This window comes from Suricata suricatta, chromosome 4 (assembly GCF_006229205.1).
Source record: "Suricata suricatta isolate VVHF042 chromosome 4, meerkat_22Aug2017_6uvM2_HiC, whole genome shotgun sequence".
NCBI classification, from domain to species: domain Eukaryota; kingdom Metazoa; phylum Chordata; class Mammalia; order Carnivora; family Herpestidae; genus Suricata; species Suricata suricatta.
This window is the reverse complement of record NC_043703.1, coordinates 66,821,702-66,844,249: the sequence shown is the minus strand read 5'-3', so window position 1 is coordinate 66,844,249 and position 22,548 is coordinate 66,821,702. Positions and strand designations below refer to the sequence as shown.

General features: G+C 40.6%; 1 protein-coding gene across 1 annotated transcript in view; it reads right to left on the bottom strand.

Annotated features, from left to right (window-relative positions):
* The window catches only part of STARD13 (StAR related lipid transfer domain containing 13), a 239,471-nt gene that overhangs the window by 62,326 nt on the left and 154,597 nt on the right, over positions 1 to 22,548 (bottom strand). The window contains exon 2 of the mRNA XM_029936862.1: positions 1,870 to 1,941. Coding sequence (XP_029792722.1) covers positions 1,870 to 1,941 — 72 coding nt within the window. The remainder of the gene's footprint in view (positions 1 to 1,869; positions 1,942 to 22,548) is intronic.

Here is a 22,548-nt window from a genome sequence, read left to right as displayed (position 1 = left end):
TCAAATGTTTTCTTTTGTAGCAAAACCATGAGTCACTTTAGAGTATCAATAAGATATTCAGCCAACTGATTCCATCTAAAGAGAAGAAATTTACTTTACTTCTTAGCCATTTGTAGACACTTCATATTTAAATTGCAAGGTATTTTGAGTTTGCAAAGAGAGTTCACATTATAGGAGAAAATACTCTGCATTAAGGCTTAAGAGACAATGATTTTAATTCTGATTCCTCTACCTTTTAATGTTGAAAAAGTATTTAAACTCTGGGCCTCTCTCTCATCATCAGTAAATTGGTGGTGGGAGGGGGGGATGTTGGGAATAATGCTGCTTAGACCAAAATGATAAAACCCTCCTTTATAAAAAGTTGTATCAGAGATTCTAGATGTCAAAGCACATTTTGGGATATGTTCTCCTTCAACCTCAGAGAATTTAAGTTAGAGACGTAGAATAAGTGGGTTTTTTTTTTCTTAAATAAAACAGAGCTTCCCAGTGAGTGAATGAGAGTCACCATTGACTATAGGTTAATTTTGTTGATTCTTTGTATCCTACATAGATTTTATGCCATCAGGAAGAGAACTCAATGCTGTTAATGTGCAGATATCCCTTGTTCAGCCTACAGACACACCCTCCACTTTTCTATACTCTGCCATGTGCCCAGAGGGTCACCCATGTGGATGGCATTCAAGGGGACCCATTTTCTTTGGTTTCCTTTTGTGGTTGGCCAATGGGAAGCCCTGGCTGGAGATGGAGGGGAGCAAGAGTGCAAGGTCAGGGTATTTACACTCCTGGCGCTCACTCACCACTGGCTGTGTCCTCTACTCTAGAGATCCTCTCTCGTCCTGGGCTCTGGCACTCTGTCCCTCTGCCCATGCCTTCGGGCCTATGGCAGTGCCAGCTCTGTGGCTATGAACTTTGGTCACCTAAATGGTTTCTCATATCTTGCCCACACCTTTGTAATAAACATTTTTAGAAATAAGTCCTCCTCAGATTATCTTGAGTGCTTCTTCTGCTTATCATTAGGATCCTAATTCACTATATATAAGGACTATCCAAGAGGTAGTTTGAAGCCTTGGTTATAGTTTTGGGGATAAGTAAGATACAGGTGACTAAGTTTATTAAGTGTCAAGTAAAACATCAATGAAAGGAAGAATGATGTTGGCAATAACATCTCACTTCAAATCCTTCCAAATAACATCTTCTCCGTATCGTGTCTTAATTTTTTTTTTTTTCATATAAACAGAGTGGAAGAAAAGTCTCAAGACAATTAGTTCGGTGATTTCCAGGAAACTTATCAACAACTTATTTATTGTACTTTCAAGAAAACAGAGAGTAGTGCAGAAAAAAAAAACAAGGAAAAAGAGTAAGGACAGAAGTGCAGAAGAGCTGTTACTAATGAAAGCACCGCATAGGAAATCAGGGACTAACATGACAGTAACATTAGATGGTGGCCATGGTGACTACGCTGAGCATGGTGAGCACCGCGTGATGTAGAGAACTGTCGAGTCACTGGGTGTACACCCAATGCCAGTGAACACTGTATGTCAGTTATACTTCAACCAGAATAGCAGTAATGAAAGCTGCTGGAGGTAGAATGCTGGAAGGAAAAGGCAGAGTTGGGATCGGCAGCGCAGAGAGAGGCAGAGGGGAAAGAAGTGAGAGGAGGTGGAGAGCGGAAAGTCAGGCAGGCCTGGCCAGCAGTGCTTTTGTCTAAATTGGCATCGGTCTAAGCCCTGGGATTGCAAAGGCTGAGGGAAAGAGACAGCAAAGGAAAATGGCTGAGAAAAGCGTTGGAAGTGCAAAGCACGCCACGGGATATGGGAGTTCAGTGTGAATGAATTCTCTTTGTAAGGACTGGAGGGAAGACCCACCTACCTTCATACAACTGAGCGTATTGTGGGAACCCGGCAGCACGGAGCCAGTCGCATGCTTCCTTGGCCTCAATTTCTGAAAAATACAAGAAAGGGAAATGCCTGAGTCCAGTGGGCACGCACTAGAACTCTACCTTCTTAGTCAAGGAGAAACTGGTGAGCCCCGTACACGTTTCTACAAAGCAAAATTGTTCTCAGGCAAGTCTGTCTGAGTAGACCTATCAGAAATGGGTGTAAAATGAGCAGGTATCACAAAGGTGCTTATGGGTCTATTAAGATTATCTTCAATGTCGATCCACAAGTATTTGGATAATAACAAAACCACAGATTACAGAACACAAAGGCTGAGTTTCAGGCAGGAAAAAAAACGCCTTATTTATACACCAGGGAGACAGGGGACTGCAGAGAAGCAGGAAACACTTCCTTATGATCCTCTTCTTACATGAATTGTTCTTAAACTTTTAAGGTTTAAAGATAAGGTAAAGCAATACACATCCAATATTCCTTTATTCTTTCACTCTTGGGCTCATGAAAGAAGGAATACAGGTGGATGGTCCATGAAAATGTATTTTTTCATGAAGAAAGGTATTACAAAAATCCAGTGTACTGTTTTTTCTTTAATTTTTTTTGATGGCTTTAATTCCCAGTGCCTTCCAACAAGATGTTCATTCATCAAGACACATCAGAATGATTTCAAGCTGCAGAGTGGAGCATGGAAAAAAAAGCAAAGCTGGTTATCCGGAACTGAGGCAAGTTTGATGGGGCTTCTAGAATCTCTGAGGGCTGAACCTAAAATGTTGATATGTCCTTTGGGTGACTATTTCGGTGTGGACATACCAACCATGCACAAGACCACCTGCCTGGAGAAGCTGTGGAGTGAGGTGGGAGGAGTCTACAGTCTGTGAACCAGGTCACTTTTTGACCTTGTGAATCCTGGATCAATTCCCAACCACAACTCTGTTAGATAAATATGAAAGCAAGGGAAAAGTTCATCTGTCAAAAGTCCAGTTTCTCCAAACAAAATTAAACAGACTATTTTAACAGGTTTCTACCCAGCCCTCTTCCTCTGCTGTTGAGATGGAGCCAGGTCAGGTCACTGTATTTCCATTTAGTCTGATGTTCACTTCTCCGCATAGCAAAAGCCTAGAGTACAAGGTGTTCTTGGGACAATGGCAGAAAACTGAGCTACATTAACATCATCTGGGGGCCTGGGCCTGTACACTTAACATTGAGAGCACAGCGTCCATGCACTGAATTTGGGGAAACAATGTCTGGGCAGCATAGTATTTATTGTGACAGAGCTATAGGTAGACGTTAGGAAAACACACCAAAACACACACAGGCCCCATATGGAAGAGCAAACACTCATTCTTCCCCCACTGCTCTGGCTGGACATAGATTGAGATTTGACATTAAATTCAGGGAATTTCAGAGCCTGTGGTGGCCCTAACCCACAGCGTTCACTTCTTCTGGCATCCTCCATTCCATTGCCAATCTAGTGATTGACAATTTCTAAATCTTGAGTTTCTGTTCAGCATGAGGGTTTTTTACATTAATTGCTACCAGCACAGACTTATGTACTTATTCCTGCCTTGTAGGCACATTCAGAAATAGCAGGGCACCAAGCTGGAGATAAAAGCTGTGGAAAGCATTTTGCTCAGGAGGACTGTCTCTGAGATTTGCAAATGCAGTTCAAAATGGATGCTCAGCTGAACGGTACTGCCCTGGCTACCATGGGCTTTCCTCTGGAAGGTACAAAGGACAATTAGTGTAGGCTTAACAGTCCTACTTAGTACTCCTTGAGAGTCCTGAAGTGAAGGGCTCCACTTTGAAAATCACACAAGTATTTCAGAGGAAGTAGGAAATGCACATTCTGAATGTAATGTGGAAAATGTGGTCAGTTATTACTGAGTCATAGATAGACTGCTGCCTTCTAAATTTTCAACCTACAGATTTGCTTTCTCTTTCAACTTAATACAGTGGTTAGTAAGGAGGAAATATCTAATTCCTGCATATTCCCTAAACTTAATTATGAGCCAGCAGTCTTAAAGGGAAGCATAGAATTCTCTACTTTCTGTTTGAACTATATGAATAGTCTGCCTTTTTGTACTACTTTCATGACTCTCAAAATGCAGTGTTAAGCAGGAGAACCCCGGAGAGACAGACCATGAAGACCAAATGGAGGAGACCTAGAAAGCAGGGATCCCACAACACAGAAAACTCAAAGGGTAGTGGGAAGTAAGCTTATTAAAAAGCGTACCCTTCATTGGACTCTGAGGAATGAGGACAATGAGAGGTGGGCAGTGCCTTTTGGAACTGAAGACTTTCATTGGACGGTAGAACAGGGTTCAGGCTAGCCTAAGAGATTTTATTTAAAAGGTTCTCTGGGGCGCCTGGGTGGCTCAGTCGGTTGAGCCTCTGGCTTCGGCTCAGGTCAGATCTCACGTTCGTGGGTTCGAGCCCCGCGTCGGGCTCTGTGCTGACAGCCAGCTCAGAGCCTGGAGCCTGCTTCAGATTCTGTGTCTCCTTCTCTCTCTGCCCCTCCCCCTCTCATGCTCTGTCTCTCTCTGTATCAAAAATAAATAAAACATTAAAAAAAAAGTTTAAAAAATAAGGTTCTCTACGTAACTTTATTTTTTCACAAGAGCAACAAAGATAATGAACTGGAATTTTATGCATATGTAAACATAAATAATCACATCTTAATCAGAATCCAGCTAAATCAGACCCTTAAATAAGCTGATTTTAAAAGTGGATAGGCATTTAGCTTTTAAGTCTCAGAGTCGAATACAACAAAAATGGCCATTAGTTCACAATAAATGAGAAGAAGCTGCATCCCACCCCTGGTGGATGTTCCTTGCCATCACTCCTGCACACCCAACTTGCTTCTACTTCTGAAATGTCTCTCAAATATCCTTCCTGTTCTAGCTGTGGGCCCAGCACCTTGATATTTCAAACTCTAAGGACAAACAAACTCTTATTTACCACCTAGTGACAAAACAAACAAACAAAATAGACATCCTTAACCACTGTCAAATTTGACATTGCCCTCAAGTTGAGCTGGAGGAAAAAAAGAGCCTTAGGATTTCTATGGAGTTCCCGCAGCCCCTGCTCACACCCATCAGTCAAATGCTAGTGTCTTCCCCAGGGCATATTACCCTTGCAGTGGCCTGAAATCTTGGAGAATTAAAAAGAAACCATTATTGCCAATATTATCATTTCACCAAGACCTACCTCAGGAGATTTAAATGACATTTGAGGAGAGTGTGAAAATCTCTAACTGTGCTCTTGCTAGCCAGCATAATATTATGTGAAAGCATTAAGGGCCATTCAAATCGTTTTTACAGTTTTATTTGTTCTCTATTTGCAACCCATACCTGACCCTGTGGCAGTTCCAGGGCAACAAAGCAGAGTACCACGTTGCTGCAAGTCTGTAGAAAACTGAAGTGTGGGGTGGAACAGAGTGACCTTGGACAGACTGGCCTACTGTGGTCACCACATTACGCTACCTGAGAAAATTCAATCCATTTGACTCCACAGCATGACAGGATTTCATCAGAATTTCTGCAATTATTATATTTAAAACTCTATAGTGGGTACCTACATCCCTCCCCACTCCTCCAGATAATAGAACCTCTTGTTAAGTCTCTTGTTAAGAGGCTCTTCTATATAGTTTAGGTGGGGCTGACCGTCCTGGTCACCCCAACCACACTCCTTGACCCTATCACAACCACCCAAATGGGCACGAACTACTCCTTAAGAACACCCCATTGCCCTTAGTTCAAGGAGACCAAGGACTTTGGGAACTTAAGTTAACAGTTGTTTGGGGGCCAAAACCAACTGGTTGAAAAGGGAGATATTCAGTTTAACAACTGATAGCTTGATCTGTGCAAAAACCAAGAAAGCCTTTTCACTCAGTAAATCCAGAAAATGCTTTGGTGCTAAGCATGCTCTCCTGCCACATGTCTGTGATTTTACTTGAGGGAAAGTCACTCGTTCTGCCTCAGCTGCCTTTCCTACATGCTTAGAACATGATGTGGCCTCTGTTGAGAGACAGATGTAGTAGAGGGAGGCTGTCTCCCCGGGAAGCTGCAAATCAATGCGCACGAGAACAAAATGGAAACTGGCCATGGCCTGTAACACTGGTTTTCTTAATTTTACAGCTCAGTGCTGAAACTTATAAAAAACACAAAAAGGCACAATGAAAGAGAAAGATCAACTCTTGTCCCATTACTAACACATAATTTAATATATGTTATTTATCAAAGTGGTAATTGTTGTAGTATCTTTGGTTGACTACCTTTTTCACATAATAACACGTTGTGAATATTTTCCCACATAATGATATTGCTGGTAAAAATGGGAAATTTACTCTGTTTTAAGAATAATGCTTATTATTTTTTTAAATACTTGATTCTTTTTTTATGTTTCTTTGTTTATTTATTTATTTATTTATTATTGAGACTGAGAGAAACAGAGCATGAGTGGCGGATAGGCAGAGAGAGAGGGAGACACAGAATCTGAGGCAGGCTCCAGGTTCTGAGCTGTCAGCACAGGGCTCGATGCGGGGCTTGAACCCACAGACTGTAGACCATGACCTGAGCCGAAGTCAGACACTTAACTGACTGAGCCACCGAGGCGTTCCTAAACACTTGATTCTTGAATACTGCCAATTGTTAATCACTGCTGGGAGGTTATAAAATGAAGGTAGCCAAGAGAAACCAGTTCAGTAGGACTTCACCAATATAGACTGGTTTGGAGAAGGCTAGAAGTCTATGTGAATTAAGAGATTTACAAGCTGTTTCTTTAAAGAAATGTCATGCAGTGATGTTTGGATGATCAGATGGATAAGGTTCTGAAAAGCTCTGGTCAAGTAAGGGGTTATTTTGAGCACAGCAAATTTGCTGGCCAGGCTGGCAGCCTCCTCTCATGTTACAATCTCATTGAATTTTTAAGCTGGTGTTTCTAGAGTGCTTGGGAACACTGTGTTCTCCTAGCTAAACAGTTTAAGTACATTTTTTGGTTTACGTTATTCTCGGTACAGCAAATACTTTTTTCATTAGCTAACCCAAAGGGATACTATTCTTTCTAAATGACCAAAATTCAAATTAGGGCCAAATTAAATTTTATTATTATCAGAAAGCTAGCTGACTAGAAGGAACCTGGTCTACCGTGAAAAGTTTATGAAATCAATATATACAGGCGTATGTGTTTATGTTGTTCTTACAAATCTCCTGGAATTTAAATGATCACACTGGCTCCAACTTAAGTAGGTCTTCTTTCTTAAATGCTCATTAAAATACTCAAGAGAAGTGGGGGGGAAAAGACATCATGGATCTCCATGTGATTTAGAAAAGTAGGTGCTTTGTTTTTTCATTTAAACTGGCTAACATGGTGGGCACCCTGTTTCTGAAAGACTGAGTGACTCAGCCACCACAAGATGCCTGCAGTGGATGCAATTAACACTATTAAGGTCTATCAAAGGTATTAACATTTCAACAAATTCATGGTTGATGGCTTAGGATAATTTATATGGCTGAGTTAGCTTCATTATTAGTGTACTACTTAAGACAAATGACTCTTTGGAATTTCTCAAGCAAAGTCCTTATTTATTGAAGGTGTATTTATTCGGCCATACACTAGGCTAGTTTTGTTAAAATCAATGCCAGAGTGTCTAACCCATCTATATATAGATAGGAATGATGCAATAATTAATATTACATAGAACCATACACTACCACCCCAATCCTTCTCCCAAAAGAGTGCTTTATAACACCAATCACAGGTGCAGAATGAAATATTAAGTTAGGTAGTAATCAGACTGATTTAGATTTCACATCATGGTGACAGGATACTTCTTTTTTGCACCCTTTGAATTATATATTAAGTTTACTGGGATGTGTAAAAGGCCTGAATAAGTCTTAAATGTTTACCAAGTATAATTTTTTTCTAATATGCATATCATTTTCTTTCTCTTATATTCTAAGTTACTAGTAGAGTTAAAATACAACTTATTTAGGATAAATTTAAGATTATTAATCACAATATTCAAATCAGTGAACTAACTTAGAAACACCCATTTTATTTCCCCTTAATTTAAGGCAACTGTTTTTAAAGGCAACTATTTCCTTAATGTGTAGCAAAGTATCTTGCTGTCAGCTAATATGAAATACAAAAGAAAGAATTCTGGAAGATGTATATAACCCTGTGACACCAAGTTGTACTCAGGTAAGGTGGAGATTCATGACTGTGTTTAAGTGCATTTTTCCTGAAGCAGGAATCACATACGTGCTGGGACACACTATTCCATCACCAGTTCTTACACTAGCCTTATTTCTCAGGCTTTTAAAGATCTACTGCAAGCTGGATTCATAGCAAATCTAGTCACTTAAAAATAATTTCTATTAAAGAAGGATCAAGCAAATTCAATACCTAAAGTTTTTTCAGCTTTGTTGGGGGCACTCATATACTGTATATGTAATTTATTAATTTATTACCAATGTATTTAATTACTAAATTTATAATGAAAGCATACACACACATACACTTTCTTAAACGCTTACAATGACCCCCTGCTCTTGCTAGTTGTCACGGAACTTGCAATTCTCCTCCGACTGGGAAGCTTATACGTCCCATTTCACTGATGTTCGGCTTGGCCACGTGACCCACTTTACCCAATGAAATGTAAGCAGAAGGAATGGATGCTAGTTTCAAGCAAAACTCTTCAAAAGCTGTCATCTAGTTCTTTCAGTTTTCCTACTTTTTTCCCTTTATCATGAGGCTCGTAGGTCTCAGACAAGTTATTCCTTGAGCCTGGGTCCTGGAATGATGACACAGAGAACAAAGCCACCGCAGACCAGCTGCTGACATGTAATGTGAGCAAGAAATAAACTTCTGTTGTTTTAGACCATTACAACATGGGGGGCGACTTGCTACAGTGGCCTAATCTAGCCTAAACTAACTTAACGCAGGGCTAAATTCTCATTCTAGAGAGAAAGCATATGGACCTTTATTTCAACTTGAAGCTGTTGCTGGGTATCTGTTCGTGTGCCTTACAAATGAACACAGACAGTATCAGTAATCATTTCTGCTTGGAATTCTGCTTTCCTGCCTACAGTGCATGGCCTCCGTGAGTTAAAAATATGTGAACAATCCTTTCACGATCCTTTGTCACATGCAGCCACATGTGTGACTGTGAGAGTGCACCCACATTTACAAACACACACACACTGTTTCTCTCACATACACACACTACAGAAAATCAAAAGCTCAGTGGCAACTGAACAAGGGAAGTCTTCAGGAATATAAATACTATTCCTTATGCTCATATTCCTAATAGCGCGCACACGCACACACACATACACACACACACACACACACACACACAGAAAATTTACAATCCTACCCCAATCGATCTCAAAGAAAAAGAAAGCAGAAAGTATATACTCTGCTAGCCAAATAGCTCCCTACCAGATTGTTTTGACTCAAGTTTTCCATGAGGCAGAGTAGCTCTTTATTCTCTCCTTTCATTTTGTACTGATTGTTCCCATCAGGCGCTTGTGGTATTTCTCAAGGAGACTGCATGCAGACACAGGCATATGAACGTCCCCGCCTTTTTTGAAATTGTGGAGCCACTGCTTACCACTAAAGCCCAAGAGATTCTTCATGGTGGAGTCAGTTAAGCAACTGAAATGCAAGGTAGGGGAACAGAAAACTAGAAATAAGGTCACAATTTTCAGCCTTTGGCCAAAGTATCTCCATACTGACCCACCAAGATAATAAAGTCTTGGGACAAGGGTATGAGATTCTGGAGATGATTTTTCTATCTTAGTTTCTTTGGCTTCTCTTGGAAAGGCAAAGAATAAGAGTCCACGGTGGCTGACTTGATGTTGTTTCTCATGAGCACAGGTTCTAATTTCCCCAAGGTTGGGCAAACTGACAGTCTCACAGGGTTCCTGCGTAGTCACTGTCAGGCCACTGACCTTTTGTTTGGGTAAAAGCAACTGCTTTGGATAACTCCTACCACCACTAGGAAGTCAGGTTTCTTGGCTTTGGACAGGTACTCTTCTATCCTATTTTGCTTTAAAATCGCTTTAATTTTGTTTTAATGTTAAAAAAAATTATGCATGTCTTTAGGGACTCAAATCTTTCTTTATTTTCAGACATATCTGAATGTCTATACTTGTAAAGGCTTACTTGCTATTTCAGTTGCTTAGCCTAACTCTTATAGCTGTGGGTACTCCAATTACACCTCGTGATAACAGGGAAAGTTCTACCATGCAGGCATTATAAGGAGCATGGAGACTCTCCTGATAAAATACCTCCAAGAACCCTACAGATCTTCATGGCACGAAACAATCACCAAAGCTGCTGACGCCCAGTTCAAGACTTTGTGCACTTAATTTCTCACCAATTGTGATATATGGATCAATCAAAACTAGTGTTTGCATAATTTAATCCCAAGAAAAGACGTGTACAACTCAAGTGTAATTTTATTATCTGACTATATATATATATATATATATATATATTTGATAGTGTATGATAGTGTATATGTTTTTAAATATTTACTAGGAAATATGCACTGGGATAAAATATTTACTGAGAATTTTTCAAAGTGTCTTTGCCAGTTCTCTGGAAAGTTTTGTACTTGTCTGCAGTGGCACTCATTCTGTGAATGATTTTCTAAACATACATCACTTATCTCAGAAAATCAGTAGCCAGATTCAAGAATTGTGTTTTTATTAGATTTTTAGCTATGGATTCATTTTTTTCCCCGTGCTCTTCAAATACAAAGTGATCACTGAGCTCCGAGGTTTGCTCTCTAAGTATTGGGATTCTTATTTTCCAAATCATTAGTAGACATTGACATTACAATTTAAAACAATTTAAAACAGAAAGCAATTTAAAACAGGTTAGGTCATTGAAAAAGCTTTACTGATTTGGGAGGAGAGGATTAAGATTCAGACAAAAGAGATGGGAAGCAACTTGTGCATTGGGGCTCCCCTTTTTCATCAGACATGGTAATACATGAATGGCTGTGTCATACTATGCTCCAACCACATGGCATACTGATATTAAAGTCAATTGAGGCATCCCATAAATACACCACAGAGGTAATCAGGTAGATTTTTAAAAAGTTATTTATATAAACTGTAAAGAGTTTTAGAAGTTTAAAACATGGGGCGCCTGGGTGGCTCAGTCAGTGTGTGTCCAACTCGACTTCGGCTCAGGTTATGATCTCACATTCATGGGTTCGAGCCCCGCATTGGGCTCTGTGCTGACAGCTCGGAGCCTGAAGCCTGCTTCAGATTCTGTGTCTCCCTCTCTCACTGCCCCTCCCTGCTCTGTCTCTCTCTGTCTCAAAAATAAATAAAACATTAAAAAAAAAAACATAATGGCAGACAAATATGTCCTGCAAACACACAAGCACTTCTAATGGAGGTGAAGGCAGCTCTACCTTATAAAATATAAATATCATTTAATTACCTGACTAGTTCTGGGCATATAACAATTTTTATTACTTGTAGTCAATAATATAGTCTTGACTAAGATGCTTGTGCAAATACTCACTGAATTCAGGTATAAAAGTGTTATTTCCCTTACGAACAGACATGAATAAGAGATAAAAGTGACTGAAAATCTCCTTAAATAAAATCTGACAGAAAAGTAGCAAAACCTAAACCTAAGATTTGAAATACCCGAAATAAAGGAAGAAAAAAAAGAAAAGAAAAAATCACCACAATTCTACCATCTAGATATTGATTAACATTTGTTGGCAAATGGCCTCTCATTCTTTTATTATGAAGATGTGTACATGTAGGTAGGCTAAATTTATTATAAATTTTACATAATCTTTCAATAAAACTATAATCTGCATTTCCACTTGACAATGCCTTTAGAACCTCCTTGCAAGCCAACTGATTTCCTTTTAATTATTCTAGATGGCTGAAAAACATTCTTACTACCATTACTCTCAAAAGCATCTTCTTTTATCAATTCAGATGTCATAATCTTGAGTTAAAAATAATAAATTCAGTTCTCTGGAGGCTTTCATTCTAAATAAAGAATTCTGCCAGAACATGCATCCTGGTGAATGTATTTCAGGGAGTACTTCTGGGTTGACATTTCTCATGTTATTTTACATTCTGGATTAAGACCCATCTCATATGGTTTTGATTTATATTCTCAGCAGACTTCAAAAAGGAAATTCCAAGTGGAAGTTTATTCATACACCAGAACTATGTTTAAATGATGCTACAGGGATGTCTTAAACTAACACAAGTCAGGAAGTTCAAAGTTAAGGTTAAATCCTGGACCATGTTCCCACCTCTTCCTTCTTGGTATTTGGAAAGTGGAGATTTTATGTAACAGCTGTTTCACTTGTCTTTGACCTCCTGCATATGTATTTAGATAATTTCAAAGATGCCTTTCAAAATTTTATGTTATAAACTGGTATTTTCTAAGGGTGTTGATGAAGTTTCAAGGTTACACACTCAAAACAAAACAAAACAAAGATACTAGACCAAATAGAAAAAAACCTCCCCATCTTGTTTTCATGGCTAGATGAATATTTGGAGTCTACATGACTCTCCCAATCCTTTAACTAATGGAAAGCAAAAAAGTGACCCAAATTTCAAAGCCTAGCAAATTCTCCAAGAGTGCATCTCTTTAGAACAAAACAGGTTTATTTTTATACAGGGTTAATGTTATTGCTTCTAAGGGAGGGTTAAAATGAAGATTTGCTCCTACTAATAGAACTATTAGGTAAAACTGAAGTTTCTTCTTTTGTTGAATATGTATACTCAGTTTTATAAATTAATTTTTTAAGTTTATTTATTTATTTTGAGAGTAGGGGAAGACCTCTAGAGAAGGGGGCAGATAGAGAGAGAAAATGCCAAACAGGCTCCACACTGTCAGTGCAGAGCTCAATGCAGGGCTGTTGAAATGATAACCTGAGCTGAAATCAAGAGTTGGGATGCTCAACCAACTGAGCCATGCAAGCACCCCATGAATTAACTTTTTTAAAAAGCCTGTTGATTTGTTTAGAAAATGTTCCTTTACTTGGGGACATATTACGGGAGCTGTAAAACGGCATAAACAACATTCAAATCCTAGCTTCACTTTGGATTACCTTCATGGCCATATGATAGTTTAACTGCAGCATGCCTCAGTCTCCTTATCTATAAAATGGGAATAAATAGTACCTACTTTTGTGTGTGCTACTAGTACAGTTGGAGATGTACATTCCTGCAACAGAAAATAGTAATTCCAATGGTTTCTGATTCTCTCCACCCAGCTCTTTTTCATCTGGCTTTCAGAAGTAGAAGGTATTCGTCTTACTGATTTATTTGTCAGACATCTCTGGGGTGCCCAGGATTTGGAAACCTTGCTGTTAGGCACTGTAGGAGGATGCCTGGCTGTGGGGAGCAGGGTCCTGTTCTGCAGGTCACTAAGCCAAGCAGAGAAGACAAAGACACATCCAGGAATCACTAATTCCAAGAACACAAAAGCAGGATAAAGTTGTTCAGGACTCAGAGCCAGAGGGGGCATTTCGGATAAAGTGGCCAGGATAAAACTTAGCAGCGAAATGAGATGTGAGGCAGAGGGTGGTTGGCGAACTGGTCTGCCCACCGCAAGCCCTCTCTGCCCACTGACTGCTTTTGAAGCCGGGATTCCTGTGAATTGCCGTCTTTCTGGAATAGAAGCTTATGCCCCTTCATCTGTGCCTGCAGGAGGGCTCTGGGGCCAAGTGCCGTCGCCTCATCCCCTAGATCCTTCTTGTGACAGGAATCTAATAGGCAATTCATTTTTTTTTTACATTCTGTGGAAGATTTTGTTATAGTCTTTCTGTTAAATTATGCTGTATCGCAGGAAGCCATGCTTCACACAATACAATGCTGTTTAACAAGATGTAATGAGAGTCATAAATGAAATGTGACACATCGAAAATGGAACTGAGGGCCTCCACAGGCTGTTACTTTTAGGATATGAACACCAGGCTGGGGAAGACAGTCTGGTGATTATAGTTTACAATGTGCTTGCCAGTTAATAAGTAAAATATTAGCAATCGCTTGATATGTGAGGATCTCAAGGGCAAAGATGTGTTCAAACATACCAAACACATCAGAACCTTGGGAAAGAAATCTGTATCAGATGTGTAGGCTTCATTAAGGAAATGCCTTCGGTAGATTATTTTTCCAGGTTATAAGGGGGAAAAAAACTGAACAAATAAGTAAATTCTTAGCAAGGAACATGGGCTTCCTGTGGAATAATGACTGGGAAAAGTTGAAGGTTAAAGTGGATCCCAAGGCCATTGACCTCTAGAGGTCAGGAGGCTCCCAGATGGGCTTCCTCTCAAGGTCACTCCCACTATTAAAAACATCCAAGGTGTGTGTATTCAGGGTTCTATTTTGTGAGGTGGCAATCAAGAAAATAATTGAAATATTATTAAAATACTTCAAATCATTTACAATTAAAAGCAAAGAGATGTTTGGCTCTTATGCTTAAATGATCATAACTAACATTTTATGGCTGCTCAAATTATACCTAATAATGAACAAAAAAATTAGAAAGCAGTCTTCCTTGAATCTTTTGTTTTTTTTCAAAATAAGGAACAGTTAGTACATATTCACGCGCGCACACACACACACACACACACACACACACACAGAGTTGACCCTCGAATGACGCTGGAGTTAGGGGAATGGACACCCTACACACTCGAAAGTTTTGATGGCTCCAACACTTTCCTAATCGCATTCGGTTGGCCAGGAGCATCACCAGTAACGTGGAACAGTTGATTAACACGTAGTTTGTAAGCTATATGTATTATATACTGTAATCTTACAATAAAGTAAGCTAGGAAAAAATGTTATTAAGAAAATCATACGGGAGATACATATATATACTGTGCGGTATTTCTTTAAAAAATCTGCATTTAAGTGGATCTGTGCAGTTCAAGCCTGTGTTATTCAAGGGTCTACTGTGTGTGTGTGTGTGTGTGTGTGTGTGTGTGTGTGTTTAAATTGGGATGAAGTTTGTCTTGTCTAGATTAATACATCTGGAGTTTTAGGTAGCACTGAAAGTCATGGAACTCCCTTGTATATAAATAGTATTATAAAGATGCTTTATTTCCTGAGACTACATAGTTTTCATTAAGTTCTCTGATTCACTTATTGTACCACTAAGGTATTCACATTTAGCCCAAGAAGAAAATTTTATACACCAGGTTTAAAAGAGAGCCAGCTTTTCCCTGCTTTGGTCCCTTTAGGCAATCAATTTTTGATTTTGGGACTTGAAAGATAAATGGTCTCTCTCCCTCTCTCTCTCCCCCTCTTTCTCTCCCAGTCTTCCTCACTCTCTCTCTCTCTCTCTCACACACACACAAATATATATATATGTATGTATATATATATATATATATATATATATATATATAGCTACTCAAATATATGTATAGGTACACGTACATTGTGTAAACATGTCATAGGTAAAAGTACAAGTATCCTTAAATCAATACGTAGATTTTTATATCATCTGAAATTGTGACATTGCAGGTCACATCACGATCTATATATGTCCAGTTCTTAGCCCAGAGCCTTGCAAATGAGTGTTGGCTGAAAGAGTGAATGGCTATATGAAGAGGAAAATATTTATAGCTTTAAGCATTTATAAGCCAATAAACCCCTAAAGTATTTTTTTTTTTTAGATTTTCAGGCCCTTCCAAACTCACCAGGCTTCTGTAAACATGGAAACGTATATTAGGGAAGTAGCTTGCAAACTGAAAACCCTGCATGAAAATAAGGTAACATTATTCTTCCAGCTGTGACTCTGCCTCTGGGATATAAGTCCCCAGATACTCTTGGGCAGCAGTGTTTTCGTAGCTTTGATGGTGCCTGTGTTTTCTGAAGGGCGGGCCATTTGACATTGTCCCAGCCCCGACAGGAAGAGCTGTTTCTGCTGGCTCCCATCCCCTTTCCCTTCCCTCTTTGTGGAATCCTTGGGAATCCCAAGGGCACAGAGGACTGCAAGATTTGGTCTTGAAAAATTAACAGCGAGAAAAAAGATTTTCCTGTATTCTCACAAAGGAATTACTCTCCCTTTTTAAGAGCATGAAACCTGATTGGGACACACTCAGACTTAAGCATAATCAAACTCAACCATAGGAAGTAAATATCATAAGACTTTCAAATGTTTTGACCACTATCTTTAGCAAGAAATACACTTCTTAGAGTGGTTAACGTGCATACACTTGCCTGTGTGAACACACACACAGCAACTGAAACAAAGTTTCACAAAACAATAGTCACACTATTGTTATGCATGTAGTCATACTCTCTCTCTATATATAGTATATATGCCAGCTGACACTTTTTTTTGTTTATTCTCCTCTGTTAAAAATTGCTGAGTATACTCACTAACTGACTTCATGATCCCTTCATTTAAAGAACACTGTCATGGATGACACTCTGTTATGTAAGAAGCATCTAGTTAAATAAATGAATGCAATGAACACAGTTCTAAGAATCTGACACCCAGAGTTCTTAGCCTTCTCCCCCTTCTGTATCCCCAATATTTTCACAACACAGTCCCAAGACCTGTTGAATTTCTCTCTGAAATGTACTTCTCGAACCCCTGTGCTCCCCAACTGCATTCCCTCTGCCTTGGTTTAGAGGGATCTTGCCACTTCAGTTCTTGCTTTCCATACCTCTCTACAATGTAAGCACAGTCATTCCCCTTAAGATTCCTACAGGCCTCCCTGTCACTCTCAGAACAGTAGCAGCCTGCTCCCCTGACCACAGTGCCTTCCCTCCCCTGGCCTCTGCCTATGTCCAGGGGCTGATGGCCCACGTTAGGTCCAGTTGTGCAGAAGGGTCTGGGGCTCACTGGTCCCATGGTGCTCTTCCATGTCCCATGCTGTGCCTGGGCTGCTTCCTCCCTTCGTTACCACATTCCTCCTACTTTGTTCTCCTGACTTACTTTCATTTGTCTTCTATCAAGATTCGGTGAAGACCTCACCTTCTGAATCCCAGGTGAACCTGGTCTTCTCTGGACTTTCATACATCTCTTAATTCTTACGAGATTAGCCTAAAATGTTCTTGCTTCATGTCTCTCTCCCCATGAGACCACAAGCTCTTCAAGGACAGAGGTTGCCTGATTGATTTTTGGCATCTCTAGAGTCTGGCCAAGCACCTGGAACCCAGGGTGTGCTCAGAAGTGAGAGGGATTGTTCTGCTTCAGGTCATCTTGGACAGTCATCTTTCATTGACCTTGCTCTGCATTAATCCCAAACCAGAATGGTCTGCTGCTCCTTGTATTTATTCCCAGCTCAGGACATCCAGATTAGTGCTGGTCAAACGTCGTTGATGAAGCTACCTGAGCCCCCTGAAAACTCTCTCCTGCTTTCTTTTTCCTTTCCCCGTTTGACTGATGGAGGCTGAGGGGGCACCTGATGGGTTTCCATAGTTTTCTGTTCCACTCTGTTTGAGAAGCCTGCTACTACTACTACTGGAGCAGAGGGTGGGCTGAGTGCCAGCCCTAGTCTTAATAACAAATCAATGACATGAAATCTCATGCAGCTTAGAGGCCTTCCTATGTGGATTTGGAAGTGCTGGGAAGTCAGATTTGATCCAGAGACACTTCAAATCTGGAAGGCTCTGGGAGGAGGGTAGTTCTGGTGATGAGCAAAAAGGGTTCAGTCTCTTCATGAACAGATCTGAGGCCTAGTTCAGTCTGGACCACCCAAGATCTCTCTGGATATACCCTAGAGGAAATCCAGCTCCCTGAGGCCACCTCAATCACATCTCCAAAGGAATCATCCAGCTAGTCCTGAATGCATGCACCCCTGGGGAAGTGGGTACATTTTTAATTAGGGTAGACTAATGCCTCTCTTGAAGCGTCACCACACTCAGCTATGATGACTTTAATTCTCAGGAGCAGAGGGCAAATGTGTGATGTGCTAGGGTGACTTCTTTTGGGCACTGGATTTAGTTGGGTCTGCTAGAATACCTTCCCTTTCTCCTTCCTTGAAGAGATAGCTTATTGGACACCTCTTCCAAGAAGGCTTCCCTGAACATTTCTAACATTTACGGTCTCTATCATTTCATGATTTCTGGCCATTTCGAATTGCTATTTGGCCTGTAACCATGGCTTTCATCTATTTATAGACTTACAGTCTGAGCAGAGTAAATTTGTAAACAATAGGTGCTCACAACAGGTTTGTGGTGGTTGTAGCTGTCATGGCCACTGTTAATTAACATAAAAACAAGCCTGTATCCAAGCCTGGCTGATGACAACTGATGATGACTGATAGACCTTGTACATTTCTAGAGATTGGAAAGTAGACAAAGCTGGGGGAAGCAAGGAGTATCTTTAATGGATACAGTGAAGACAGGAATAGATAAGGGAAAGAGGAGACAGCAAGCTGAGACCAAACACTTCTCAGAAAGGCAGTGTGGCCATTGAGAGCAGCATGGGCTACGGCTTACTGTTGGGGTCTTTGAGCAAACAGTGTTTCATCCTGAAATCTCAGTTTCCCATCTGCAAAATGTGCATAACGTCAAATAACTCTTCAGAGCAGCTGCAAAGGACGTTAGCGGGAACTCCACAATGAGCAAGGCCATTTAGTTCACTGTTGCAATCCTAGTCCCTGGCACGCAGCTTTGGATTTCATTTGGTGTTTACATTTGCTGAACAAAATGAACTATGTGAATCAACAAGGAGCAGGCGCTTAAAAATTGGAGCCATTATTATTGACTAAAATGAGTACTTTTTGCATTTTTTCCACTGAGGCACTCAAATGGCAGAAGAAAATGAAGAGATGCCCACAAAGAATTTATTTGACATTTACACCCATAGAGGGGAAGAATATAACATGCCCACACTTGTTTTTAAGACAATAAAACCAGAGGCACCTGGGTGGCTCAGGTCATGATCTCACAGTTTGTGGGTTGGAGCCCCGTGTTGGGCTTTGTGCTGACAGCTCAGAGCCTGGAGCCTGCTTCACAATTTGTGTCTCCCTCTCTTTCTGCCCCTCCCTCGCTTACACTCTGTCTCTGTCTCTCTCTCTCTCTCTCTCTCTCTCTCTTAAAAAATAAGCAAACATTAAAAAAACTAAAAATAAATAATTAAGTAAGTGACAAATAAAACAATAAAACCTTCCTTCATATTTTAAGAAACTTGATGCTCCAAGATGTACCATCCTATAGTTTCTTAACCTGGTGGGCTGAAGAGGTTCTAATGTACACTTAAAAGAGAAATCTCATTTTCAGAAAGGTGATTTATTGTTATTTTTAAATAACAGTCTCCCTAGACACTAGAAAACATGAGGTTCAGGCAGATTCCAACTCCATTCAAGTCACAGTGCCATGGAGTCAGACCTGGAGTCTGATGGGATGCGCGGAGAGGCCACACAGGCAGTCGAGGGCTGACTGCCGCCTGGGTTTAAGATCACAGGACGGAGGCAGAGTCTTTGGCCAGCAACATAAAAGTGCTGGCTGAGAAACAAACGCCTTCTTAAATGTAGTTCCATAAAACAGCAAGAGATCTTCGTTCTGATGGCAATTTGAGCATTTTATTCAGGAGTGCACCCAACATCCTGCAGCGGTAACCTCAGAGATGGAACCCACCATTCATCACTCTCTAAAAATCCATCTCAGATGCCTCCAAAGTAAAATCCAAACTTTCGAGAATGGCATACAAGTCTGGAGTTCAGCGTAGGTGTAGGTCCCAGGCAATCCTTCTGTGTCTCCATCTACTGGCCACAATGTCCCCGACACCAAGGGGACTAAGCAACTCGTGGCTCCCTACCACTGCCACCTCCCCCTGCTCCCGTCCGCTGTTCCCTGTAGGTACTTTTCCTAGGTCTAGAATGACTTTCTCCCACTTCATCTGATCAGCTAATTCTTCTTCCCCTCTCTGTTTCTGTAATTGCTAGCTCCAGTTTTACCTTCTCTGCCAAGTCCTTCCTGTGAAGACCCCCTGGTCCTGCCACACAGTAAGCACTCCTTTGCACCCACTGTGTGCTTCTGGCCCAGCACTTACCCGGCACTGGAATTTTCGGTTTACTCTGCTTTCCTGTTTCCCTCCACAGGCATTGTCTTTGCATATCCGGCACCAACCAACGGGCTTGATTAACGTTTGTGTGGCAAACTGAGGAAGCTCCCAGTACAAAGGCTCAAAGAAATGTAGAGCGAGGAGTAAAAAATAGTCCTCTCTAATGCTTCCGGCCACTGACAGTGGAGAAGAACCTCACTGCTCCCCAGTGACCTGTGAAGCATCGGGCGAAGATTCCAAACCTCCACACTTCCTTTTGCTCATTGTTTTCATTCACATTAAAAAGGAACACCATGGATTTGCATCACGGCCTCAAAATAAAGTCACAGGGAGAAAGGATTCCGCTTGGAACAGAATGAACCACACACTTTCTAATGAATCAACCCCTAAGTATAACTGAAATGGGAGGTGGCGTATGTTCCCCTCATTCACATTATCAACAGGGTCTTTTAGTAGCAAACAGAACTCTCGGCTCATAGGGTAACAGTTCAAGAGTTACATTCTAATTCCAATGTTTAATTTGAAATTTCCATATCTTTTCTTACACGTCCTTTAAGATCAGTACAGTTTTGAAACACTCTGCAGTCGACTACAAGTAGCATAGGTGATGTTTCTAAAGGGCTTCCTCCCTCTTGGGCAAGAGTACCTTCATAGCACCGTGTAGGTGCTAACTCCAAGTGCAGAGCCGCCTGCAAATTTTACTCCTGCCTTCTCTGTCAAGTGTAGTTTCTATTTGCAGTCTAAACAGTGTATTATTTAGATATTCCATAACCTCATGTACTTCCCAACACAATAATGTTGGTATCATCAAGTATTTGAAACTAATAATCCCCAAACAGAAAAAAAAATCCATACATCATACATCTTCAGTTTCTCGAATTCTAGGTTTAAAATCTTCCTTGGCTTAATGGTTTCTATTAGCAAAACCCAGACTGCACTAAATTACTGAGAAATTCTTCCAGAAAACTCCTATGTAGGACTTCCCTTCAGGGATTTACAACCATTCTCCATAGGCTTCATGTTGGTCCCTCTGTCCCCTGTCATGCTGTGAAAGCAGATGGGGAACAATTCACAGTAGTGCTTTGAGATGCTGGTCTGGGAAAGTGGGGGAGTACCACTCTTGCTGATGTCATTGTCATTTCTCAAATTCCAGCCCTGGCCACGCTCCCATCTGGGCTACTTTTTTAATCTGGAATTCTCTCTCCCAGCCTTCCCTCACTGCCCACTCACCTGACCTCTAGGGGAACCATGAGTCACTTCCTATCCTTTAAACTGTGGCTAAACTTCCTCTTCTGTAACAGCCTTGAATTGGGGGTGTGATGAGGGGCACTGAGAGGCAGAGGGCTGCCTGGTAGGCAGGTAGAAGGGAGAGAACAGTACCACTTCGTCCATATTAATGAGTTGCTGAAGACTGCCAATTCTTGATTTTTTCAGGGGATAATTATTGTCATCACAGTATTAACCTGACTTGTACAATTATGTAAGAGTTTGATTTGCCCTCTGCTTCACTCTTCACCTTTCCATTGCTTACTTGTAACTTCAGAATGAATGGTAGGTGAAACATGTAAAAAGTAAATTTATCAATCTTATATTTATGAAAAACCTGGGCAAATCTGGGACCTAATTAAAAATAAGTGGTTAGATGGGCATCTATTTTATTGAGACTGGCAGCTTTATTTGCCATTAAAATTAACACACTAAATATAGTACATGAGTTTTATATGCCTTCCAGGTCAGTTTCTAATAAAAGGATACTTTTACTATGTTAATTTTTTAAATTAAGGCTTTTAAAAATAATACTGTGGCAGAGACAAGCAAAGTATGTATTTCACAAACCTGTGGGTGGACTGTGATGGCCAGCCTCGTTTGCAGGTAGGCCCCGGGGAGAAGTTCTGTGCAGTTATGTAAGTAAGTCTGCCCTGTGATCTACCTCCCCTTTGCCTCCTTTATCCATGAGTGGTTGTGCCAACGCCTAGGTGACCCAAACCTCAGATGCTGTGTGTTGAGGTTGGGGAGAGCAGTCAGCCTAGATCTGGAGTGGATCTTATCCCAGTGTGAATGGGAAACAGACTTTAGTTGGTTGACATCATAACACTTTGGGGACAGGGACTTTTGCCTTATTTGATGTTAAATCCCCAATGGTCACCTCATGCCTGGAAAAGAGTAGGTATATAGCCAATGTTTATGGAATAATGAATATTGCATGAATTTAAGAATATGCAATGAAAAATGAAAGTGTGCATAGAGAGTTAATTCTGAGAAATATTTTCTGAGGATGTTTTGCTACTACATACACATGCGTGTGCGTGCGCACAACTTTCCTCTAAATATTACTGAAAACTCTTGCTTTTTAGGGAAATGAAAGCAAAACTGAACTCTTGGGACCTCATCAAGATAAAAGGCTTCTGCACTGCAAAGGAAACAATCAAGAAAACTAATAGGCAACCAACAGAATGGGAAAAGAGAGTTGCAAATGACGTTCAGATAAAGGGCTAGTATCCAAAATCTACAAGGAACTCAGCAAACTCCACACCCAAAAAACAAATAACCCAGTGAAGAAATGGGCAGAAGACATAAACAGACACTTCTCCAAAAAGGACATCCAGATGGTCTACAGGCACATGAA